The sequence below is a fragment of the Megalobrama amblycephala genome, linkage group LG16 (genome assembly GCF_018812025.1).
Source record: "Megalobrama amblycephala isolate DHTTF-2021 linkage group LG16, ASM1881202v1, whole genome shotgun sequence".
Classification (NCBI taxonomy): domain Eukaryota; kingdom Metazoa; phylum Chordata; class Actinopteri; order Cypriniformes; family Xenocyprididae; genus Megalobrama; species Megalobrama amblycephala.
Genome location: NC_063059.1, coordinates 6816168 through 6842658, shown reverse-complemented (window position 1 = coordinate 6842658; position 26491 = coordinate 6816168). Strand labels below are relative to the sequence as shown.

The following is a 26491-nucleotide window of genomic DNA, read 5'->3' as shown; positions in this document are numbered from 1 at the left end:
CTTATTAAACTTAGGAAAAAAAGTATAACTGACGCAATGCCAGTTTACAATTTCTTTTTAACTTGAATACAGAAGGTGGTCTGGCGGAATCTAGATATTTTACTTCATAACTCGTAGACATGTGCCGATATTCGGTAATGCGATATATCACGAAAGAATATGCATGATAATGTTATCGTGAGCACTTCAAAATACCGTAATGATGGGACAGCAGAATGCAGCGGTTACCCCGGAAACCCGCCAACAAAGCAACTGTGCTAGTGAAAATTTCAAAATGCTTCAAACAGCCATTCATTATTTGTAATCTCAATGTTGTTCATCACAGAACCAAATACTTAAAGACTTAATAGTCTATTTATTTTCAAACTTAAACATTCATATATTTTAATCTGGACCACAACATGCCCTAGTGATTAGAAATGTTCTGACGTCACATGCTTAACTCGTCATATATGTTTTGTTGTTTTTTTTACACAAACATCGCTTCACTTCAGAAGGCCTTTATTAACCCCCTGGAGCCGTGTGGAGTATCTTTATGATGGATGAATATGGATGGAGACACTTTCTTCAGCTCATACTCATTTGGTAATGCTTACTTCAATTATAAAGCTTGGATGTGTCAGGATATTTATTAATATTTCTCAGATTGTTTTCATCTGAAAGAGGAAAGTCAGATACACCTAGGATGGCTTGAGGGTGAGTAAACCTTGGGTTAATTTTCATTTGAAAGTGAACTAATCCTTTAAAGCGACAGAAGACAAAGCTTCAGTGTGCGCCAAGAACTAAAACAATATTATCATCCTCTTGTGTCAAGATCATGTTTGGGAGTGTTGCAAACTACCTTGGATTCTTTATTCTTGCAGCCACAAACACGACAGAACTTGCAGCGACGACAGCACCAGTTCTCCTTGTTTTCCTCCAGTGGACGCTCTGAAGGGTCCAAGCAGAAGCGATGGAAAGGCTCACAGCAGACTTGACAGTACAGCATCTGCACAACATAAGGTTGTCATGATGACAAAAAAAATACGTAGGATTTTCTTTTCAGGTTTTCACAATACCAGTGAAACTCACTTGGTTTTTCCAACTAAAGGCGTTTTTCATGTATCATCAGTTTCAAGTATTGAAACATTTGGCAATGTGGCAAGATAAACGAAAATGAAGTTCAAAGAAAACATTGTTAAAGTTTTGCTGAAATGAAGATCAGTCAGGACGTACCTCATGTTGGCCTTTACTGGCGCACAGCAGGCAGACGTACTGGGGCACGAGGGGTACAGATGTGAGGATGCTCAGACCTCCGGTCGCCCACACGCTCTGCACGCTACAGTCCTCCTGTGGAAAGAAACAGAGAGGAGTAAGTTACATTTTAGCACCACATAGTTCTGCTGCATGCTTTGATCATCCCCTGTTTATTACATAACAGAATCAGGTGCTGCCATCATGTGGAAAAATACTGCAGTGCTGACATCAGAACATCTGTGAAGATTACAAATAAAACAGCACTTGATTTTTATACTCAGGTTTTGTAAAGGAATATCCACCTTATTCCTACGCCCCATGATGCTTTGCGCAAAATATGGTTGTAACTTGCCTCAAGTGGCCGCTTATTCAAAACAAAGGCATAGCTTGATGACGCCATGATTTCACGGAATCATGATGGTTTTGTCTTCACGTCTACAGCCGGTGGAAAAGAATCCGACGAGACTTGGGCAGAAATCATATTCATGGATGAGCTAATGTATTTAAGATTTATTAAAATTACTGTAGTATGAAGCAGGGTGTGGCTGAAAGTACAGAGACACAGTCTGTGTCCTGGTTAAAATTGCTTATTTCTCTGGATTTAAACATTCTTGGAAACATTTGGGATAATGTGAGTACACAAGTCAACAAAATATATAATGCTGTTCTAGTGGTTTTTGGATATTTTAATCCAAAAATTGTACATATTGTGCCTTGAAAGGGTTAGTTCACCCAAAAATGAAAATTCTGTCATTAATTACTCACCGTCATGTCGTTCCACAACCGTAAGACCTTCATTCATCTTCAGAACACAAATTAAGATATTTTTGATAAAATCTGATGGCTCAGTGAGGCCTGCATTGCCAGCAAGATAATTAACACTTTCAATGGCCAGAAAGCTACTAAAGACATACTGAAAACAGTTTTTACTTTTTGTGTGCCAAAAAAAACAAAAGACAAAATAATGACTTAATTCAACAATATCTAAAGATGGGTGATTTTTGTGTTCAATTTGTGTTCCGAAGATGAACAAAGGTCGACATGAGAGTGAGTAATTAATGATATAATGTTCATTTTTGGGTGAACTAACCCTTTAAGCTGTAAACAATCGGTGAAAGCCTCGCTCTATGAACTAATCCTTTAATAACATAACCAGGGCCCGACAATAAGGACTGCCCAATGGCCCGGGGCCAGTGTGAATGACGCTCATGACAGTAGACGGAACGGTCACTTGCCCCATCGGGCCAGTGCAGTAGGGTGTGTGATATATATTGTCTATGATATTGTAATTGTTGATTTAACGATCTGATATTATCGAGTATGTCCCTCACTTTTACAAAAGACAAACAAAAAACACTCACTGAGTGCACGCATGCACAACGTGACGTGGTCTAGAAGGTTAGACTAGTGCGTGTGCATATTTAGAGTGTATGCATTCACCTCGTGATTTAGTCTATTATAATGCCTTTAAAATGCCACAGAATTCAAGATATGGGGCAAAAATGCCCCTGTATATATTTCATATTTATATAATATAATATAGTTAACCAATATTAAACAAAGAGCGCCATTTTTCTCCAAATATTAGCATGATTACAAATGTGATATTGATTTTATTCAGCGTAAAGTTTAATGAACAAGAACTTAATATCAAGTGACTTACATTTTAGACACCAAATCGTCTGTTTCGCTGTATTTCGCCAACGAAAATCCACAAAATTTTGCGTCTCTGAGCAACACTTCCTGAATGAATTAGCTGCTTGAATGAATCGGTTGAATCTCAATGATTCGCTCATTAACAGTGATTCGCTGCCACCTGCTGGCAGGTTTAATTTCACATTTAAAGTGTCTTCATTTTTTTTTTTTTTTAACAATTTCAAATAACAGGATTTAACGTTTTATATTTTCAACATTAAAAATATTTTTATGCATCTGTAACTGCTCTCGACTGATTAACTTTAATAAAGTTGAATATATTCTATAGTTATACATTAGATTACAATTTCTGTACCTGAAAATCTCCTGTTTAAACCTACATGAAAAACTTTTTTTTGGCAGGGCAATTAAAAAGTTGAACCACTGGCCCGACTGGGCCAGTAGCTTAGCATTGAGCCCTGGGGCATATTCTTTGTACGTCGCTAACTCAGTTAGCTGGATTTGACTGATGGCGATTTGGCATGATCTTGGATTGTTCGGTTCTTCGAACGCTCATCTGGACTTGCTGTCATAGCAACAGGTCCGTAAGCTCAAACCTGCTCGGGAGCAGGCTTATTTCATGTAAACAGGATTAGATTACATCTTTTTAAGCGGAGGTGATGCTTAAAGTCTGTCCCAGCCACTGCTACTTTCCCACAAGAGTACCCTAATGTAAACCAGGGACAATAATAATGATTTAAAAATAAATGTGCAAATAATACTATAATGCCGTGTAGTGTCATAATATAGACACCGACAGTTTTACTCTTTTAGAGATTCATTTGTGAGGGAATAATTACGTAATAATTTTTATTGGAGTCTTACACACATGATGTAACGATGTCTATGCCGTACATGCATTTGTGCATTTGAACCGCGATAGATATTATGGGAGTGGCTTGATGAAGCGCAGGAGATGCAGATAACTTGATCTTGACCCTTAAGAAACTTTAATTAATGCTGTCAAATATGCTTCAAAGGTAAATTAGTTGCTAATTACAACATTGAAATAAAAAATTGCCTGTACAAATACTAGAAATTGTGAATATAGCCTAAACAATTGGGTAATCATGTAAAAAAAAATAGTGCACATTTCATTTATCTATTATAACATTTATGTCGTTCTTCTGTCATTTATTCGCTTGGCTGTTTCCTTATAAATGTCTAGAAATTCATCAAGTTTTGCGTCAGGTGTCTTTTCTCATTCTATGATGTCATTACGTTGCCGTCTTGACTCCAGCCAATCGCTGCATTGCTGATCGTGGTTTCGTGTATCGATACATCTGCCCTTTTCATGGAACACGAGAACACGCAGACAACTTAATCCAGATATTTTAATCCAATCTGCAAATTCGTTTGAAGAACCAAATTAGCCAGAGTTCAGTTATCACGATTAGAAGATCTGGCATCTGTCAAATCATCTCAGATGTATTAAGCGAGGTACGAAGAATATGCCCCTGGTAACAGTTGTTTTTTTGTTGTTGTTGATTTTTTTTTAAACTGGGTACAATGAGATGACATTATTCTACTCACCCTTCAAACACTGAACATTAAAAGGACATTTAAAAGTGTAAAAGCATCAACAAGGTACTTTCAACAGACCATGAATAACCTTAAAAGCACGATTCTTTCCACAACAATAACAGACGGGTTAAATATGACTGTAGTAATATATATATATATATATATATATATATATATATATATATATATATATATATATATATATATATATATCTGTATTATGTAGCATACGTTGCCTTAATCAAAAATGTTCATTAACAGCATTGCGATTATTCGTGCATTCCAGTGAATTATTAATGGGATATATGGTAAATTACATCTGGAGAGCAGACCACAAATGAGCAGTATATGTTGTCCTTTTTCATATTATTATAGCAGAATGCAAATGGAAAAATGAAAGTAATCATGAGGAAAAGAATGCAGGGACTAAAAAGAGCTCTTGCCATAGATATTCTTGTTAAATTGACAGCTCGTTCAGTAAAACTGATAAAAACTGATTTGAAATGATTCGTTTCTGTCTTTTTGAATTGGAAGTTCCCCAAACTGGAAGTGCCACCCACAATTCAAAACACAGTAGGCTCATCAGGAATACGGTGGATAGATATCTACCTTAAAATCAACACGGATCTTATGCGTGGGTTCTGCAGGTTCCTGTTCCCTCTCTGCGAAACCATTGGCCAGGGCTGCAAGGACACTGGGTGGCGTCTGTTCCTGAGGGCTCTGCAAACAAAGGAACAATAGAAGTTGCTTTCGATGACATTTTGGCTGAATGAGGACAGGACTCTTCCGATATCAGCAACATGAATACCTTCTCAACTTTCCGTTTGATGGGAGGAACCTTGTGGAAGCCAGGTCGGCGATGGCGCACTCCCTCGTCAAAGGCGTCCCCAATAAAGTCGTCAAATGACACATAATCTGTGGTGCATTTCATACAAACAGAACTGTGACTTTCAGAGCAATAATGCAAGTAAATAATTGTGAAACAAATGAGATTCTGGTTTCAATTCCACTTTTCAAATAAACGGAACCAGTTATGAATAAAATAGTTTGTAGACTCCTGATCACTAAGATCTAACCTGAGTTGCGAGAGCCAGGAGTTCTCCTGCGAGCTGGGGAGGTGGAATTTGAAGCTCCTATCCAGTCAAAATCGGAGTCATAATCCAACAGGTCACAGTAGGAACGTGGTTTTACGTGTCGCCGCGGCTGCTTCCGCACAGATGGACTGTCGCCTAGAGAGGGTGGAAACGTCTGGCTGATTCCATCGCCACCCTCGCATTCCTCATTACTTGAGTAACCCACACTTATCGAGGTGCGCCGCTTCTTTCCATGCCCTGAAAATGATTTTTACCAGACATTTATACCAGACATACAGAGAAAATACACACAGGACTTCATTTTGTATGCTGGGTTTCACTCTAAAACATGTTCTTACCCTTTTGAAGCTTGCCACTTAGCCTCAAGGCCTTCCTTTCTTCAACCTGATCACATCTCTTGTATCTTTAAAAAAATAAATAAAATAATAATAATAAGAAAGAGTGATTTAATTTGGACAGGACTGCGTTGATTCCAAGTTCGAAAAATATGAGGACCTTGAATCAGACAAAAGCAAGAAAATTGTTGCAGAAAATGTTAAAACAGGGGCATAACATTTTGTACAGGTCAAAAACTAACAAAATAAAACACATGGGTTTAAAAACATAATTTTCAAGATGGTTCCCTGTACATCAGGCAACAAAAATGACATTATTTTGTGAATTAATTAGAATGGTTACATTTGTAAACACCTTGATTACTGCAACGATTAATAACTGCATTTTTTGTCAAGTAATTTGGTATTTCCTTTGAACACATTTTTACCTGTATGCATGGTGGATGTTGTAATTTTTAAACTAAAACAATTAGAAAGAGTTTTTTGTGAATTGAAATTAAGCTGAAATAAAATAAAATATAAATATTAGATGAAAAACTTAAACCTTGCCAAAGAAACCTAAATGAAAATTATAAATGTTGCCTTGGATATTAACTGAACTTTGTGTACTAAAACTGAAATGAAAATAAGTTAAAGCAAAGCAAAAAAAAAAAAAAAAAAAGCACAACTAAATTGAAAACTCTATATATATATATATATATATATATATATATATATATATATATATATATATATATATATATATATATATATATATATATATAGCTCATTTTAAATATTTATACTATAATAGCATTTAATAAATTCTAAAATAAAACTGGTTGTTGTAAAAAGTAATTATTTTTCCTTTTAAAACTGTAATTTTTTTTTTATAAATATTAATTGTTACAAAATTTAAAGGGTCCTACTTTAAAGATGCATTATGTAATATTGACAGCTAGTGTTTGAAATGGGTACTGCAGTCCAAATTCAAAATATTGGAGGGTGTTGGTTCCCCCACAGGTTGCCAGATTGAGGACACACAACAGGGGCATATTCTTCGTACCTCGCTTAATACATCTGAGATGATTTGACAGATGCCAGATCTTCTAATCGTGATAACTGAACTCTGGCTAATTTGGTTCTTCAAACGAATTTGCAGATTGGATTAAAATATCTGGATTAAGTTGTCTGCGTGTTCTCGTGTTCCATGAAAAGGGCAGATGTATCGATACACGAAACCACGATCAGCAATGCAGCGATTGGCTGGAGTCAAGACGGCAACGTAATGACATCATAGAATGAGAAAAGACACCTGACGAAAAACTTGACGAATTTCTAGACATTTATAAGGAAACAGCCAAGCGAATAAATGACAGAAGAACGACATAAATGTTATAATAGATAAATGAAATGTGCACTATTTTTTTTTTTTTTTTACATGATTACCCAATTGTTTAGGCTATATTCACAATTTCTAATATTTGTACAGGCAATTTTTTATTTCAATGTTGTAATTAGTAACTAATTTACATTTGAAGCATATTTGACAGCATTAATTAAAGTTTCTTAAGGGTCAAGATCAAGTTATCTGCATCTCCTGCGCTTCATCAAGCCACTCCCATAATATCTGTCGCGGTTCAAATGCACAAATGCATGTACGGCATAGACATCTGTACATCATGTGTGTAAGACTCCAAAAAAAATTATTACGTAATTATTCCCTCACGAATGAATCTCTCAAAGAGTAAAACTGTCGGTGTCTATATTATGACACTACACGGCATTATAGTATTATTTGCAAATTTATTTTTAAATCATATTGTCCCTGGTTTACATTAGGGTACTCTTGTGGGAAAGTAGCAGAGGCTGGGACAGACTTTAAGCATCACCTCCGCTTAAAAAGATGCAATCTAATCCTGTTTACATGAAATAAGCCTGCTCCCGAGCAGGTTTGAGCTTACGGACCTGTTGCTATGACAGCAAGTCCAGATGAGCGTCGAAGAACCAAACAATCCAAGATCATGCCAAATCGCCATCAGTCAAATCCAGCTAACTGAGTTAGCGACGTACGAAGAATATGCCCCAGGAGTGCAGCTGACAATGGAAGGTGACGAGCCTTAAACTGTTGATCAGCTAATGTATATGCATTTTAATATGCCTCTAATCATATTAAATTTGGTCCATTTTTTAGATGGATTCTGAGGCTTTTTAGGTCAGGTAGAATCTGCAATCTCTGACCCAGTTCGTTTACTGGCTTCCATGGCAGCAATACGCTTTTTCCACTAAATGGCAACCCGGGGTGTAGAAATAACATTGGGTGAATTGGCAGTGGGCAGGATAACGCTTACCAAAACAAAAAACAGTCATTCAGACACAGAACACACATTTTAAAGTAGAATAACTGGCTGTAGAAACAAGTATGTGAACTTAGAATCTTTCCTAAATATCTACAAACATACTATGGTATTTTCAACCTTTAGTACAGTCAAAGAAAATTACATACAGTACTTTTAAAGGATTAGTTCACTTTTATATCCATATCCAAATATCCATATGTAACAAGTTATGAAGTAATACATCTAGCTTCCGCCAGAACGCCTTCTGTATTCAAATTACAAAAAAAAACAGAACTGGCATAACTGACAACTGACATAGCGTAAGCTTTCTGAACTGCAAGTTTTACACTTTCTTCGTACATTGAATATAGAAGGCGGTCTGGCGGAAGCTAGATATTTTACTTCATAACTTGTTAAAAATTTTTTTACACAAACCAGAGCTTCGCTTCAAAAGGCCTCTATTAATGACCCTGAGCCGTGTGGAATATGTTTATGATGGATGATGTAGATGGAGAAGCTTTCTTCAGCTCATACCTGTTGATCCTCGCTCACTGCCATTATAAAGCTCGGATGCGTCAGGATATTTATTAATTTTTTTCCGATTGTGTTTATCAGAAAGAAGAAAGTCAAATACACCTAGGATGGCTTGAAGGCGAGTAAATCTTGGGGTAATTTTCATTTGAAAGTGAACTAATCCTTTAATGTAAAGAGAGAAAAAAAGCGGTTTTCTCCAATGAACTACAGTGCCTGAAAGGACTATACTATGAACTGAGTGTCAAGTAGCCTGGGTAAAATAACATGAACTAGCATACTTACACACAGCACTGGCGTTTTGTGTTGGGGCCACCAAACTTGGGTTTGTCCAAGCAGTTGATGCACCTGCCACAGTCCTCCTCATGCAGGCAACCTTTACACTCCCCACACCGTCGGGACCGGTTCCCAAAAAAATGAGATCTACCACGGCGAAACTTTGGTGTCCTGTGTTCTTGTAATACAGGGCTTTCAGGGTCAGAGTGAGACTCGACTCCTACAACAGTGACAGAAAATGTCAAAACACAGCCTTGATACATAATTAACAAAAGGTATCAGATACTGTTATCAAATTTGAGTTAGTTAACTGCCATGTTAACTGCACATTATCAAGCATCATAAACTATCAATATTGTAGAAAATACTGGTAGAAACATCTAAAATAATGATTTTACTAGCAAAACTTTCAGTAACTGAGGTATATTATGGGATCCTCTCTAGGGTTCTAGGGTTTATTCTTCAAGTGACGGTACCTTTTTCTGCAGGTGAAGGGGATATGTCCGATCTCTCGTGCAGGGGAAGCGCACTAAGTCGAGGGATGTCATCGGGGATCATGGCACGAGGCTGACCCAAAACCACAGCTGCAGCTCTGCATACGTGTTTAATGCGAGGCCCCCCTCTAGCAGGTTCCTTGTGGAGAGATTTGTAAAGTATAAAAACAAATGCGCTGAACAAATTCTGTTCTATCGCACTGATTTGACTGGCATCATATTTGCCAAATTGATGTTGATTACAATTAGCATGTGCACATATTTACTATGTGACAACCTAGTCACCTACAGACCTAGTAAAATCTTAAAAGAACATGAACAGAATTCCTGACAGAATTTCTATTATATTTTTAGTACCAATGCCAAAGTATAATGAGGTAAAATAAGAATAAAATAGATTCTAGCGCATTTACTGAAATTCTAAAGAAAATAAAACTGTTTATTCAGTAGAATTCTTTTTTGATCTCGGTTTAAAAAAAAAAAAAAAAAAAAAAAAAAAAAAAGGAAAAACCTGATACCTGCTCTGGAGAAGCATCAGTCTTGTTGGGACAGGCATTTTCAAGCCGTTCTTTCGGTTTGCGTCTCTGTCTCTTTGTTGCAGTAATTCTACCCTCTGGCAAAAGCTACCAAAATGTGAAAACAGATTAAAACAACATTGGTATCACTTTATTTTACAGTCCTGCTCCCAAGTACATACAATGTACTTATTACATTTATTACAATAACTGGGTAATAACTAGGTACTAACCCTGTTAAATTAATTCTGTTATGATAAACAAATATAAAAAAAGAAAAAAGAGAAAGCAGCAAGAAATCTACATGTCTATAAATATTAAATGGATAGTTCACCCAAAAATGAAAATTTGATGTTTATCCGTTTACCCCCAGGGCATCCAAGATGTAGGTGACTTTGTTTCTTCAGTAGAACACAAATTATGATTTTTAACTCCAACCGTTGCCATCTGTCAGTCAAATAATGTGAGTGGATGGGAACTTCTACTATAAGAGTAAATAAAACTTGCATAGACAAGTCCAAATTAAACCCTGTGGCTCGTGAACACCACTATTTCCAACTGCGTTCAGCACTCGTTTAGTGAGGTCTGATCGCGCTCTGACAATGGCAGTGATGTCTCGCGCATATACTTCAATGAGAGCGAGACATCACTGCCGCTGTCAGAGCGTGATCAGACCTTACTAAATGAGTGCTGAACGCAGTTGGACATAGTGGTGTTCACGAGCCACAGGGTTTAATTTGGACTTGTCTATGCAAGTTTTATTTACTCTTATAGTAGAAGTTCCCATCCACTCGCATTTTTTGACTGACAGACGGCAACGGTTGGAGTTTACAATCATCATTAGTGTTCTACTGAAGAAACAAAGTCACCTACATCTTGGATGCGCTGGGGGTAAGCAGATAAACATCAAATTTTCATTTTTGGGTGAACTATCCCTTTAAGTTACAAATAAGTCAAATAATTGATTTAAGGCTTTAAAATAATTTACAGTTTTTTTTTTTTGTTTTTTTTTTTTTAATGTATACAAGTAGTGACCTATTTCTATTTTAAAATGAGTAAAATTAGTTTTTTTCCTCCCGATTTACATTTGTGGATAAAGAATTTTCCATATATAATGAGTAAATTTAAAATATACCAAATCAAAGTCACCAGTATTATCATATAAAAAAAAAAAAAAAAAAAAAAAAAAAAAAAATATCATCTTTTACTTTGAGTTGTAATTCAATGTTAGTACTATTTTTCTCAAACAAAGCCAGATCACACCAAAGTATTTCTGTATAAATTTATACAATCGATCATACATACATTTCAGGTCAATATCTTTCAGTATCTTTTACAGGATAAATACGATGAACAGATAAATGGACTTACCCCAGATGATTTCAGTTGTTTCTGCTGATCTATTTTGATGAGCTGAACCTTGGCTTTCTTGAGGAGGTTAAACATGCGCTTGTTGGCTCCTGTAAGGCGAGGGCGCTGGGTGGTATTTTTCTCCTCAGTGTCAACAGCATGTTTCTGAGTGTCCTCAGAAACTAGTTCTTCTGATTCTGTGAGATGCATCTTATCAAAGTCTGAGAAAAAAAAAAAAAAATGGCTGGACACGTTAAGACCAAAATACTGTCAAGTAGTACTTTTTAACAAGCCTTGAATTTAACATGAAATAGTATTATTTGACATAAAATACTCAATGGTTGTAGAAAACGTTATTACACAAACTGCATTAATTCAACTGTTAACTAACAGGAACATTTTAGAAAGACAAATTCTTTGGAATAATGCGAACTGATGATTCATTTATAATGAGACCAGGAACATGTATTACAAGATTCCATTCTGATTTCAAGTGTACTTTGAAACAGTCAACATTTATTAATAATTAAAGGTTTAGATAAAATCTTTGCCTACCTTTGCATTTATTGGGAAGAGAGATGTCTGTATGAATGGAAAACTCATCTGGCAGGTCATCCTCTTGGATGTCTTTTGCCTGGTGTTGTGCCAGCAACTTGGCACTCAGAGCTCGGACACAGATGGAGACTTTGCGAACAACCCCAGGGGTGTTGAGATCCTCAATCTTGAGTTTTGCTTTTTCCTTCTTCATGTCTCTGAGAGACTTTATTAGACTGGCCCCTTCTTCCAACTCCTTCTTCTGTGTCTTGGCAGGGGATGATTCAACTTTGCCTACTTTGTCCTTTGGGGTCTTTTTACGCTTGAGAGGCTCTGTTTGAGTTTAAGCTTTTTGTATAACCTAAATTTTGATGTTTGCGCTTTGAATTTAGTGGATTTTTTCTTCTTTTGGACGGGATCAATAAACGGGTCCACTGTAAAATCTTTGGCAGATAGCAAGGTCTCCAACTCCTTGTCAAGATCTTCATCGAAGGTATACACATCGTCACTGGCCGGCTCCAGCACTCCCCATTTGAAACCCGGATCTCTGAGCAGCGATCGCCTTTTCCCAGGCTGCTTCTCCTCACTGAAGATCTCAGCGTCATCAGGTGATTTAGGTTTTGATTCCCATGTGGAAGACAAATCAAGATCAGTTTCACTCACTTCATCTTCATCCTGAGACTGAAGGGATCCAGGTTCACCGCTTTCATTGGGATCAGGTTTCTTTGATTTTGTTTGCAGGCCAAGCTTCTTTTGGGAGTTCTTGCGAGGAAGATCTGACATACCAAGATCATCCATGAACCTCTTTGGCGTTTTGATAACCCGAGAGGATCGGGCACTAACAACTGGCATTATGAAATGTCTGATGGTTTTCACAAACTTCGTTTTGCTGCGTTGGATGTCTTGATCTTGGTCCATTTTCACATTCACAGAATCCTTGTCTGCCTGATCGGAAAGTTGATCTCCGCTGGTGTTCTCAACCTGCTTGGATAAGAGCTTAGCTTTTTTGCGTCTACTCTCTAATGACTGAAGACTTGAAATCTGTTTCCTCTTGTACTTTGTTGAGAATATACCAACTAGTTTAGACTCTCCTACTTCAGACCCCGTTATTGGTGGGCAATCATCACTAACCTCAACCAACTTCTTCTTTTGCAATTTTGGATTTCTTATTCGCCGTCCAATCAAAGACTTTCTTCTACGTTTGACCCGTTTTATTTGCCTGTGTGAGGGACGTGGTACCTGTGGGTGATCTCTCACAGAAGGCTCTAAAACTAGAACCTCTTCAGGTTCGATTGATGCTGTCTCAAGTTTTATCTCTGGCTGGGGTTCTGTCCCAAGATAAGGACTGGTTGGAGGCGATTCAACAGTTTGTTCGATGACCTGAGATTCGGCTGCTTCAGGTAATGGTTCTGCAGCTGGTGGAATGGACCTTTTACCTTTTTTCTGCTTAACTTCACTTAAATGCTTTTTTGGTTTGGATTCTACAGGTGCTGGCACTGCTGCTGGAGATACTGGCGATTCCTCCACCTGAGATTCGGTTTCAGTTGCAATTTCAGAAGCAGGGTTTTCTTGAGATGCACTCAATTTGCACTTTCGCCTGCACTTTCTTCTGTAAATTGTCCAGTGATTGCGTCTTGTACGTTTCTTTCGAGCAGTGTTTTGACATAGCTTGTTCCTTAATTTGGGGGCAGGAGTGGTAGCAGTAATTTCCAACACATTCTCACTCTTTTCTGAATGCTGATGGTCTTCGACTTTTGCAGGTTCTTTTGTTTCAGGTGAAGTTGTAACTTGCTGAATTAAAAAGGACTGCTTTAGACTGTTGTTTTTACCTGGTGAGGAGACAACTTTGATTTGAAGTGGTGGAACGGTATCGCTACTGATGAGATCTTCAGGGTCCGTTTGAGTGGCCTCATCTGGATGTGCTTCAGTTGCAATTGACTCTGACCTTTCAAGAACCTCCTCTTTTTCCTTTCCTAAGGTCTCCTCACCCTTCTCAATGGCCACTGGGTTCTCTGGGCTTTTGGGAAATACATCACTGGCAGTGTTCTCTTTGTTTTGCGACTCCTGCAAAGAGCTAGCTTCCAAGGTATTAGAAGGAGAGGATGTGGATTCTGCTTCTGTAGAAACATCTACTTCCTCATCACATTTAGAAGGAGGCTCTGCCTCTGTGCTGGGGCTTTCGTCTGCTTTGCTTGGACTCTCTTGGACTTGAGAATCTTGGGATTTGATTTCTTGCATTTTGTTGAGGTCATCTTGGACTTGGGAAGTTTTGCTTTCTTGGGTTTTGCTTGGATTCTCTTGGATGCGAGAATCTTTGCTTTTGCTTTTCACCAGTGTAAGAGTCCACACAAACTTGCAACGTTTCTTGCGAGACCGGGCTTTGGGGTTTCGTATTCTGGTCAGTTTCAAACCTGGAATTCCGACAAAATCATTGTCAAAAGCGAGTTTTTGAGGATCATCAGCTGAGTGGCCAAGATCTTTTGCTGATGGTGAATGAGGCTCCTGATTCCTTTCAGATTCTTTACGATTTTTCTTCTTCTTTTTCTTTTTTTTCTTCTTTGAGGTGACCTGGATTCATCAATTGTTGAGACTTCCAACAGCGACTCTGCTAAACTCTGGTTTCCAGATTCCTGTGGAACATTTGAGGACCTTCTGTGTTGTCTCCTAATCACAAGCTTATTTACCTCAGATGCCTCTTGTGCTGACTTATCATCGGGTGTTGGCTCCTTACTTTCATTGGGAGGTGGATTTTGAGACCTTCGGGTTGATTTCCTCAGCTTCAGTTTTTGGTCATTGGTCTCATTTTTAGGATCTGTTTGTGGAGTGGATTCTAATTTCTTGTCAGCAGATCTTCCTCGCCTTCTAGTACAAACCTCCTGCTTTGCCTCAACAGCACTGCATTCACTGGCTGGTACGTTTCTCTTTAATTTCACATGAGCATTTGAGATTTGGGAACACTGACTCTCTGTAACTTCAGATTTGATTTCTTTCTGTTTTTTACCAGATTTACGTTGGACTGTAACTACTGTCTTTTTGGCCACCAACTTGATTGTGATCCTTGGTGTTGATTGGGTCTCCTGTTTTGTTGACCCCTTTTTCTCCTGGTGGGCTTGTCTGATCCTCCATCACCACCACCACCACCACCACCACCACCATCATCATCTACTGATGTGTCCTTTAGAGACTCTTGACTGTGTAGTTGCTGAACAGAACCTGAATCATTTTGAGGATCTTTTGAACCTGTGCTTTCCACTAAAGGAGAGACTGGAAGAACCAGCCTTTGACGTATCCTCCTTGACGACTTTGCTGAAGCACGATCACCTGAAACAGACCATTCAAGATGGAATTAAGTTCATCTACAATTTAATTATATTCATTCCACAGTGGTAAATTACAGTCAAGTGATTCAAACATGTAAGTCACAAGCTCCAGTGACAATCAAGTGGAGACTGAAATAATAACATGTATCTTTTGAATGAGCTATGCCAACACTGTTTGTTCTGGAGTCCTTGAAGTGATGCTCTATTGTACAAGATGAAAAATTACTAAAATGACTGGTGTTTTTTTTTTTTTTTTTTTACTTAAAACGTATGGGATAACTTTAAGGTAAAAAGCTATACACACACAGACTTTGAGATTTTCTGAATTATTTGCATTTGAAGCCACACTTACGTTTACATGGATTTCGTCCAGCCCGAACCGGGGCACTCACATTTTCATTTTGAACTTCAAACCCTTTGAATTCAGCTCCCTGAAAGTCAAAAAAAAAAAAATAGAAGCAAACTTAAACACATTTGAATTTAATGTGTAACTTGTTTCAAGTGTACATTTTACTTGTTTGTTGTCTTTGCAATCCTCTGTTGGTTTACATCATCATTTACTGTGATATAGTACACATTACATAAATGCACTACAGTTCTAAAGTTTGGGGTCAGTAAGACGTTTGGGATTTTTTAAAAAGAAACAAATACTTTTATTCAGCAAGGGCGCATTAAATTGATCAAACATGACAGTAAAAAGCTGTTCTTTCTATTCATCAAAGAAAAAAAAAGTATCACAGTTTCAACACTGTGTTCAACACTGATAATAATAATAATAAAAAAAAAATGTGTTTCTTGAGCAACAAATCAGCATTTAAAAATGATTTCTGAAGGATCATGTGGACAGTGTAGACTGAAATAATGGCTGATGAATATTCAGGTTTGCTATCAAAAGAATAAAGTACATTTTAAAATATATTAAAATAGAAATTGATTATTTTAAATTGTTACTGTTTTACTGTATTTTTGTTCAAATAAATGCAGCATTGCTGAGCATAAAAGACTTCTTTCAAAAACATAAAAAAAATCTTACAGAGCTCAAACTTTTTAACGGTAATGTATATGAAAATATCAGTTAAAAAAAAAAAAGACATTCAAATGTATAAATTTGCATTTTCAAAATGTTGCTGAGGCTTTAAAACAGGTAGCCTAGTACATATTTTTAAGAGACCACTGCACATATATACCTTTTTTAGATGTTATTCATAAAGGCTTTGTGACACTTTTCTGCATAAATGAGCATAGTATGATAGGTTAATGTCTCGTTTAAGATTCATCTGGTCAATAATGTACTGAATATAAACAGAAACCTACAACAAAGTAATGCAATTTCTGTGTTTGACAAAGATTTAAGGCCTTATTAGAATTAGGCCTTACAAGTGTTAAAACACTGAACTGTAGAAGACATACCTTTCTTGTTTCACACTTCACAGAACACTGTTCATGCTCAAAAACAAAGAAAGAACTGAACCGAAACAACTATTCTGTTGTGTGAAACAACGCAACTGGAACAACTTCACTGTTAACCACCCTAGTGAACTTAAAAATAACTGATTAATTATTTAGTATTAAGAAAAAGCCCTCAGGTAAAGTACTGTTCACTTATACATAATCTCTGTCATTTTAACGTCGATTTGAAACATAAAAAATGTGTTTTGATAAGTTTACATGCATGATCAAATACTCTATGCTGACCAATATCACATCCTATACACAATGCAGACAGTGACCCTTCAAACTTGTAAAATCCGCACACATAGCTTCAAGTTTACAGAAGCTGTTAACCGAAAACCGAAACTGTAAACTTCACAGAAGTTAATACACAGACAAAGGCCGTGTATCTATTTTTATATGAGGCAAGTGTTAGAGCGTCTTCAAGCCTTCAAAGTCCACAAAACTTTGACCTTGATCATTCAATTTTTTTTTTTTTTTCATTTCAGTTGCATCGCATGTTTCTGCTCAGAGAACACAACACAAGTAACCATAGCACATTTCCATGCCAATGATACATGACGCATCGGTGAAACAAGTGCACCAGGAAGAAAAAGCTGCATACAGGATTCCCATGCACCTTTGACCAATGAATTCATATGACTTCTCTCACAGCTCAAGATTACTGGATAAGGACTTTTAAAAAACGTATTCATACAGTGCACTCACAAAGTGCAGTTTCTGGCTAATGAAATATTTTAAAGTCAAGCACAACTATTAAAACTAGTACACACATTTCCATGACTTTAACAGGTGTGCAAATCACAGTTTTACAAATCATATTAAGTCCAGGTTTTCAATTATCGTGGAAACCCTGTACATAAAACTGAGAGTGTCATAACACCACATGGTGTGCAATCAGTCATCATCAAATACATCAATCAAATTAAATTGATAAACTGAAACAGTTACTACACTCTCTACAACTATGACTAGATCACAAACTTTTTTTTAAAAAGTTCATGCAAAATTTTCAACATTTATGTTAATATGATATAGCTATATTCTTTTAAAAACATAACAGGTTTGTCAATTTTGTCATTTATTTAGTAACCTTGTGCACGAGGTCATGACGCTACAGAAAAAAAAAAAAACACCTACATTGCTACAAATGTACAGTTTTTAATAATCAGTTGTCTACTGTACAAAACCATAGTAACGTTTAAGATTGACACCTGACACACCTAACTAAATATATATATGAATGTGTGATAAAGTTCACATCGGAACAGGACGATGACGTCATTATGAGAATTTATGGAATATTAAGGTTACGCTGGTAATAAAGGTAACAATTAGATATACCATAACCAGGGAAGTGTTTTTAATAAAATATTATACCTAAAATCTACATATATTAAACCTAAAATCTACAAATACACTTATCTACAAATATTATAACTAAAATTTACATGTATTAGGCCTAAAAACTACAAATATTTCATCTAGAAATATTATAACTAAAATTTATATATATTAGGCCTCTGGACAATAAATATTTTTAAGCTTTTTTTGGCCCAATTCTCATGTGTGGACTTTTATGCTTTTTGATCTTGGAGTTTTTTTGGATCTACGCACCACCAGAAGTTTTGTGTACGAAGTATTCCTTTAGACTGTGATCTGTCTGCTTTTCCAGTCTCCCTATACAGTCAAACCAAAATTTATTGAGACACCTTGAACATTTCATCTATTAATACAGTTTATTCACTATATAAAATATGACAAGAGTTAAACTGTGTTAAACTGTGTCAGAAAACATTAATCTTAATTATGTCAGATAACACTTAAGCAAAACATGGACAGGTCAAAGTGTCTGAATAATTTTTGGTTCCACATTTTTATCAAATTTACTGGTAGTCCACTGTATGAAGAATATTTGGGTATAATATGTCACAGTTTACTTTATTTTGCTATCCTTCGCTTACAAAAATGAACTATAGTGTCCTGCACCCACTAGTAAAAAATATAGCAAAAATGATGTCTAGTGTCTGAATAATTTTTGATGTGACTGTATTAGGCCTAAAATCTACAAATAGTATAACTAAAATCTACATTTTTAAAAAACGTGCATTTACACCATTAGTTGTGAATACACATGGGAATATAGAAACACTGACTAGGAACAAACTAATATGCATCATAATGTAAAAATAAGATGCAAATGAAATGAGCAATAAAATAAATTCACTGGATTTTGTCTGATGTGATGAGAACAAATCCCACAAAGCGTAACTAAAAGTTTGTGTCAGCTTTTGTATTGACAAAGTCACTGTTTCCACCTATATATTCATTGACTATCGTGGAATGACCTTATAGGCATCAAAGTAACATTGTTCTTCACTGCAGGTGATCCAGCACTGAATGAGCTCTTATCAGCAATCTGTCACAAGAATCAAGTCCAGCAAACTGGGTGTTGCAACTGGTGCATGCATAGGGGGGAAAAAAGACCATATGCATGTGCAAAAGAGGATCAGCAAACGCATACAGTGGTGTTTATAAGCAACACCTACAGCTGTGTGAAATTAAATAAATAAAAAAATCAAACTGCATGATCTCTGACTCTCATTCTGCTATGAGCTACAATGCTACAGTTATTGCCCCCCTCCCCCTCCGTGTTTTAATGTAACGCTATACGGCAGTCAATGCGCTCGCGCTACTTGTATTCTTATTCCTTCCTATGAAACACGGTCACGCAAAGGCAAGCGCACACTGGTGCATTTGAATACGACAGTGAAAAACGACAGTTTGAGCCATGCACTCACCTCTTCGCTTCCACTCGAGCTGTATCCAGCCTCTCCCAGGCTCTTGTAGCTCGCCTCTAGCCCGAGAAGGCGCAAGTGAGACTGGTCCTCGTTCAGCGCGAGCACCAGGCAGGTGGGCCTCGGGCCTCCGTTGGAGGAGATCTCGTCTAGATCTGTCCCAGAGCGGCCGAGCTGCCATCGCTTCTCCGAACGCAAACGGCTCCGTGACGACCAAGGCCGACCGGGGAAGCGACCCCGCGCCGCGCCCATACCGCCTGCGCCCACAACGGCAGCCGCGGTTGCTGATCCGCATCCCGCTGCCGCCATCATCGCATCAACAACAACACCGATAGACAGAAACTCAGGCTGCGAGAAGAGGGAAAGCGCTGATGGGAGGGGGGTGGACGCGCGGTGCACTATGGGACGTGTAGGCTGGGAATGAAGCGTACTTCCACAACATCTGCACTGAACTGTCAAGACAAATATTGAATATACATTAGGCTATATATACATTGAATATATCATTGTGTTTATATATATATATATATATATATATATATATATATATATATATATATATATATATATATATATATTTATATATTATCATTTCAAAATATATTATATAAAATTGGATGTAAGTTTGATACATACAAACTCATTTTTTTATTAAAATGCATAATATATTTATAATTATTATTTCATATTTAATAATTGATAATTATTTAAATCAAATAAAACTGTAGACTTATTTGGAATATTTATGTTTCTATAGGTCAGAAGTAAGACCTTGTTTTTTTTTTTTTAGTGTGGCAAATAATATAGTTAATTTCATTCATTTGTTATGACATTTCAGTGATTTAAACCATTTGAATAGATAAAATGAACAAAAAAGCATTCATGCTTACATCTATTGTGTTGTATCAGGTTAAAATCATTTTCCATAAATTTTATATAATACATACATCCATACATCTAGTAAAAAAAAAAAAAAATGTATGGATTTCACAATAAGCAGACTGTTCATGTACAGTTGCATTATTGTGGTGCAAAAATAACTAATATAGCCAGGGTTGCCAGGTTTTCACACCAAAACCTGCCTAATTGCGCCTCAAAACTAGCCCAATCGCATTTCAAGGGGGTCCCACGGTAAAAATTGCGTTCCAGGGTAAAATATGCGTTTTTGGCGTGGGATCCCCTGGTAAAATTCGCATTCCAGGGTCTAAATATCACGTCCATTTGGGGTCGATTTAACCCGCGGACATGAAAAACAACCCGCAGCAACAGTGTAAAAGTAGGCCAATTGGACTTGGCAACACTGAATATAGCCTTGTATTTAAATATTAAATACAAATTTAAATATAGTATTGATTAAGATTATTATTAGTTGGTATTTATTTACATCATTATTTATATCAGCTTTTCTGACTTAAAGACTTCATTTTGTATTGATTTTTTTCACAATGGATTCATTAATACGCATCAGGTGCATCGTAGGATTACGAAAAAACGCATGCGAAAATTTCAGACTCAGTGTGCAAAGGCAGCCTATTTTTTTTTTTTTTTTTTTTTTGGTCATTATTCTTTATTTTTGTCTTTTTTTTTTTGTCTTTTGAATTTGGGGTGAAATGCGACCCGGACATGTTTTTTGTGACATTCTCCAATTACGCTATTAGACCAAAGGGTTAAATACTGTACAACCCATGATGAATTCCAGTCACGCGCCTCACGCCTGTCCTAGAAAACTCCAATACCCATCATGCATCGCCGCAGAGTGACGTCACGTCATAGTTTTCATCAGGAAGCGGAACCATAAAAGTTGTTTCCCCCGCGCCTTTGTTGTGTTAAACCCTTCGTTTTCTCATCTGAGCTCGACTGTTAAGGTATTCCACCTAACTTTATAAAAACAAACGATCAGTTTAAGGATTTAGAGAAGACAGTCTGACGTATGCAATCGGTTATTGTTTGCTCGCAGTCCAGTAATGCTGTTTTGACTGAGGTGTAGGTTAGATGGATTTTCATCTTATTGCTGTGATTATTTTGACTGTTTTTCCAAGCAGTGTCCTTATTGTATTCTTGATTAGATGGTTTGATTATATGACAAAGCTGTGGCGATGCTTTAATGCATGATGTTTCACAGTAATCTCAATTTCCGTGTAGCTGTAGCAATCATGTGAATCACTGTGTTATGGCAGTACTGTCTAGAGTAGGCAGATGGCAGCAATGTTTTAGGATATTGATCAGATATCTGTGGCTGGATGTTATCAACAAACTCTTTTCTTCACAGAAAACCCATCACCACAACAACAAATACCGACTCCACCATGAATCTTGAACGTATTCCCAATGAGGAGAAGCTTAGTCTCTGCAGAAGATACTATCTAGGTATGTTGTGACAAGGAGATATCATGACACCTTTCGATATGTTTTGTGTACAAGTGTTGTTGTTTTCAATGCGCTAAATTTTTCCTCAGGTGGTTTTGCATTCCTCCCCTTTCTCTGGCTGGTTAATGTGATGTGGTTTTTCAAAGAGGCCTTTTTAAAACCTGCGTATACCGAACAACCACAGATCAAATCCTGTGAGTATGTGACAGAATGCATGTCATGAGTCACACTTTTTCACAAGACTTTGTGTTTACCACACTTTTGCGGGTGATATTCTTCCTTACAACTCTTCCCACAACCTGTTTTAAAATGTCTCTTTAAAAAAGTCTAAATTCAGATATTAAGTCTGATCTGCAAAAACCTTCAGAGGATATTCACATTGCAGAGACAAACGGGCCGATGGATGCTGTTCCCTTGCTGGAATTCTTGAGCCGAGTTTGTGTAAACTCAAGTGTGTTTATATGCAAGATCGTGATACTTTTATGGGCATATTTTGGGTCCAGGAGTTACTTGTGTTCATCAATCGCTTGTATTAATGTAATGCTATATTTAAGCAATAAGGTTTAAGAAATAGCTGTTGCTTTTATTGAACTACTATATAGTGAATAATAACTGATAAAATGTAATGAAAGTTGCCAAATGCATGTAAATAACACAATATTTCATTAAAATTTTTTTTTTTTTTTGAAAGCCAGCTGAGTTGGCCTTAATGGACAGTTTGCAGTGTATTACACAGGTGAATAGGTAATTTGCCTAATGGCTTTTATTAAATAATGTGCAAATATTTGTGCATATTTTTATATGGAACTGTTTATTGAACCTTTAGACAAAATATAAAACAAACCTAAAAAGATCATATAGCATGATTATTTATATATATATATATATATATATATATATATATATATATATATATATATATATATAATGAGAGAGATAGATAGATATATATAGATATATAGATATAGATAGATAGGAGGGGAAAAAATACCCCAGAGGTCCAAACTGATAAAAATATGCAATTTGTTGCTGTTGTTGATATTTATATGGCCAAAAATTAAGATTCTGAAATTAAGATTCTTAACAGTATAGCAGGCTACTTACAAATATAGCTGTCACTCTATATCTCCCAATAATATGTCTTAGTAAGATAATATGATAAGCACCGATACTAAATTAATCTGCCGATAACAATATCCGATTATTCAGAATGATATCGGCCGATGCCGATAGTTTGATTTTTCTTAACGCAAAAAAATAATGCTCCCAAAATAATGTTGCAAACTATACAGGGAACCCTCTCATTTGGTACACTATACTATTAGAGGTTACAATTAACAACAGAGGTATTGTATTTAGCTGTTATTTATTTTCAGATATAATAATTACACTCAAATAAAAACTAAAATGTTTGTATAAAACAATGTAGTTTTCATAAGCAAATATATATATATATATATATATATATATATATATATATATATATATATATATATACTATACCTCTAATAGTATAGTGTATCAAATGAGAGGGTTCCCTGTATAGTGTGTATATATATATATATATATATATATATATATATATATATATATATATATATATATATATATATATATATATATATAAACACTAGAGAGGAGCTTATTTACTGTTAATTGTATGTTTGAATAAATTTGCCATGAAGATTTGCTTATGAAAACTACTTGTTTTATACAAACATTTCAGTCAAAACGCCATTTGTTTGAATTTCATGATAAAATGGACAGAATTTGAAAACTCAGACTTTGATTTTTATCATAAGCAACAAAGCACAAAGGTCTTTGTGATCATTGGATGGGAGGCACTACAAATAATGTTTGATGTAGCAAAAAACTAAACAAAACGCAGACCTGGCAACCCTGGTTTGAACTGTGGGTAATTCATAGGGTCAAATAGAGCCTGTTTTAACGTCGCTATTTTTTTAAACTGTTAATGCGTTATTGTCACGTTAACTGAATTCAACATGAGATTTTCTTCACATACAGTATGAGTTGCAGTTTTTTTTTGCACATTTTTCGCATCCTTTGATTGACAGGATATAATCGGCCCTGATCATTGGCTGTTTTTAAACAATCAATAGTGGTTATAATAACCTTTAACGGCAGATGCCGATTGTTGGCCGATACAGCGGTGCATCTCTAAGAAATATACAAATAAACATTCCTCAAAAACCTGTATCATATTTGATACTCGTATTTGAAGATGATATATGGATATTCAAGTAAACTTAAGTTGCGTCAGTCCAGTGTTCATCTTGAAATATCACAAACAATATAAATATAATAGTTAAAGATTTCACAGCAAAAAGACACGTGAACCACGACCTGAATGTTTTTAGAATTACACTAAGAGTCCTTTTATGTGCTAAGAAAAAAGTATAAATTGTCAATCAGTGGCCAGAAGGCATGTAGAAGATTGTGTATTTTTTCAGCAGTTCATAATTTAGAGGTATATCAGATATGATATAGTAGGTTTTATAAGGTTAAAAACAATTACCCATGACTAATAGAGTTCACAGCTCACTGTGCTGTCGTTGATGTGACTGGTGTATAAGCGTTTCAGTGTTTGACATCTAAGATGTAATGTATACCGCTTCTTCTGCCCTCGACAGATGTAAAGAAGTCAGCTCTGGGGCTCTTACTGTGGGTGGCCGTGCTGACGACATGGATCACCATATTCCAGCATTTCAGAGCCCGGTGGGGTGAGGTGGGAGATTACCTCTCCTTCACCATTCCACTCGGCTCAGCCTGATCAGACGGCGCTGCTTTACAATACCTCTGTTTTTTTATTTACTCTGTTTTTCTCCTCCCATCGACATGATGCTCCTTGGCTAATTTGACCACTGTTGTCGCATAGAAGATAAACTGGATCTGTCTGGGAGTTGTGGTATTTTGTGAACTGATGAAATCGTTTGTTGATTGAGTGAGATAATACCGACACGGATGCACCATGCTAAAGCGCAAGAGTTCATTTCCAGCACTACTACTACTATTATTACCTGTTCCTTCTTCTTTTTTTTTTTTTAGTTTTAGCTGAGATGTTTATTTTGTTATATTTGAGAACACATTCATATTATCATCTCTGACCTCTGTCGATGCATTGAAAAGAATGTATGACAAAAATAATCTCTGGACCAGGCAGGTTCATCCAAAATAATGTCTTTGAACTATATTTTGGAAGTTGATATGAAATATAATTTTATTGTTCTCAAAGAAACAGGCCATTTGTTTTGTTTGTTTTTCAGCTATATTCTAATCATTTGTATGGACTGTAAGAACCACATATTTTGTCCATAAATTAAAATCTTGTTTTGCACAATTTTAAATAAAATATGAGAATGTCCTGCAGTGTCACTGTCTTTATCGTGTATGAAAAACAGAAATATATGAAAATATAGAAAAACTATTTAAATATAAATATTGTAATTTTTTTTTAATCTAGTGGTGAAAAGGGAGGTTTTTAAAATAAGTTAAAATGTACTTTTTTTTGTCTAAGTAATCTAATATTACTTTAAACAGTAATTGTAATTTTTTTCAGTAGGCTACCTCATTAATTGAGAGACTAAATGCAATATTTGTATTTTAAACATTTGACACATGGGAACAGGGGTGTAGTTTGTGGGGGGATGGGGGGGATGGGGGGGATGTAACCCCCCCCCAATATTCAAATCCATCAGTTACAACCCCCCCAATACAATACAACCATACCAACGTTCAACCCCCCCCCCAAAGTTGAAACCAAATCTACGCCCTTGCATGGGAAGAAATGTTCACTAGAGCTAAAATATAGAATTTTCTTAGTACAAATGGATGTAAATTTAACCTAAAACTGAAAATACATGTACATTTATCAGCCACATTTGACATTTTTAGAGCTTGTTGTGAGTGGAAAACGAAAGCATCAAATGGCCAAGAGGGTTCTAGCAAAATCCACATGATGAACAATTTCCCTTGTTCTCTTTCTTACTAATCAACACAGCTTGCAATCATTTTAAACCCACTGCATACCAGACTCTGTAATATTGACGCATGAAGCCTCTGTCTCATGTGTAACCCCTTACAGGCGCCTATTATGAAATTCGATGCTAAGCCCCTCGTGGATCTTCATGGGTGCTGTTTTTAGTCACCTATAGCCTGTGCATGGACAGAAAGTTCTGCTTCTGCTACCAGCGGATGGCAACAGCAGAAGGACATGTTATCCTCAACCCCAATGACTTGCACTCCTGCCAGTACATTGGTCATGTTAAATCCAAAGCCCAGAAAGTACCTGTCATGAGCCACGTGTGGTCATTAGACATTTGATGAATGTCCTTAGAAATGAGTTGTGAATTATTCTGTTGTTGGAGGTCAACAGTAGGACAATGTGTTTAGTGTGACATAATATGAATCCATTCCTTGACAGGACATTTAACCTTTGAACAGACATGTCAAAATGTGTAGATTTTTCTCCCATAATTCACCAGCAGGCCCAAATCTCTTTGCATCCTTAGCTCTGGAATTTTTTAATAGATGTGTTTACGTTTTACTTGATAAACAAACTGATAGTGATATGGCATCATGCACTTAGGAATCCCTGCCAGCCACATTTCTCATTAACACCAAGACAGAAAATG

General features: G+C 36.3%; 3 protein-coding genes across 4 annotated transcripts in view; 1 reads left to right on the top strand and 2 right to left on the bottom strand.

Moving 5' to 3' along the window:
• The window catches only part of LOC125248738 (histone-lysine N-methyltransferase 2B-like), a 45420-nt gene extending 31045 nt beyond the window's left edge, over positions 1–14375 (bottom strand). Inside the window, 12 exon segments of the mRNA XM_048160842.1 lie at positions 842–988; positions 1216–1329; positions 5065–5175; positions 5264–5370; positions 5532–5786; positions 5888–5952; positions 9019–9229; positions 9486–9642; positions 10022–10126; positions 11390–11589; positions 11924–12235; positions 12238–14375. Coding sequence (XP_048016799.1) covers positions 842–988; positions 1216–1329; positions 5065–5175; positions 5264–5370; positions 5532–5786; positions 5888–5952; positions 9019–9229; positions 9486–9642; positions 10022–10126; positions 11390–11589; positions 11924–12235; positions 12238–14140 — 3687 coding nt within the window. The 5' untranslated portion in view covers positions 14141–14375.
• Positions 14376–14429: 54 nt separating this feature from the next.
• On the bottom strand, positions 14430–19889 carry LOC125248739. Its single transcript, XM_048160843.1, has 3 exons — positions 19476–19889; positions 15575–15653; positions 14430–15223 (listed from the first exon to the last, which is right to left on the bottom strand). The coding sequence occupies exons 1-3, from the start codon at positions 19782–19784 to the stop codon at positions 14925–14927; spliced, it is 687 nt and encodes a 228-aa protein (XP_048016800.1). The 5' UTR covers positions 19785–19889; the 3' UTR covers positions 14430–14924.
• A 1282-nt stretch (positions 19890–21171) lies between these two features.
• Positions 21172–25221, top strand: psenen (presenilin enhancer, gamma-secretase subunit). 2 transcript variants are annotated; one of them, XM_048159888.1, is made up of 4 exons: positions 21172–21459; positions 21742–21839; positions 21929–22033; positions 24491–25221. In XM_048159888.1, the coding sequence occupies exons 2-4, from the start codon at positions 21779–21781 to the stop codon at positions 24628–24630; spliced, it is 306 nt and encodes a 101-aa protein (XP_048015845.1). In that variant the 5' UTR covers positions 21172–21459; positions 21742–21778; the 3' UTR covers positions 24631–25221. The 2 variants fall into 2 exon arrangements, with proteins under 2 accessions (XP_048015845.1, XP_048015843.1); XM_048159886.1 differs by having other exon boundaries at positions 21175–21337.
• The last annotated feature ends 1270 nt before the right edge of the window (positions 25222–26491 follow it).

Coding starts and splice junctions, on each gene's coding strand:
- LOC125248739 (XM_048160843.1), bottom strand. CDS start 19,784: ATGATGGCGGCAGCGGGATGCGGATCAGCAACCGCGGCTGCCGTTGTG. Junction 15,654..19,475: donor GCTCGAGTGGAAGCGAAGAG/GTGAGTGCATGG, acceptor TTTGACTTTCAG/GGAGCTGAATTCAAAGGGTT. Junction 15,224..15,574: donor TGGACGAAATCCATGTAAAC/GTAAGTGTGGCT, acceptor GGTCTGTTTCAG/GTGATCGTGCTTCAGCAAAG.
- psenen (XM_048159888.1), top strand. CDS start 21,779: ATGAATCTTGAACGTATTCCCAATGAGGAGAAGCTTAGTCTCTGCAGA. Junction 21,840..21,928: donor CTGCAGAAGATACTATCTAG/GTATGTTGTGAC, acceptor ATTTTTCCTCAG/GTGGTTTTGCATTCCTCCCC. Junction 22,034..24,490: donor ACAACCACAGATCAAATCCT/GTGAGTATGTGA, acceptor TGCCCTCGACAG/ATGTAAAGAAGTCAGCTCTG.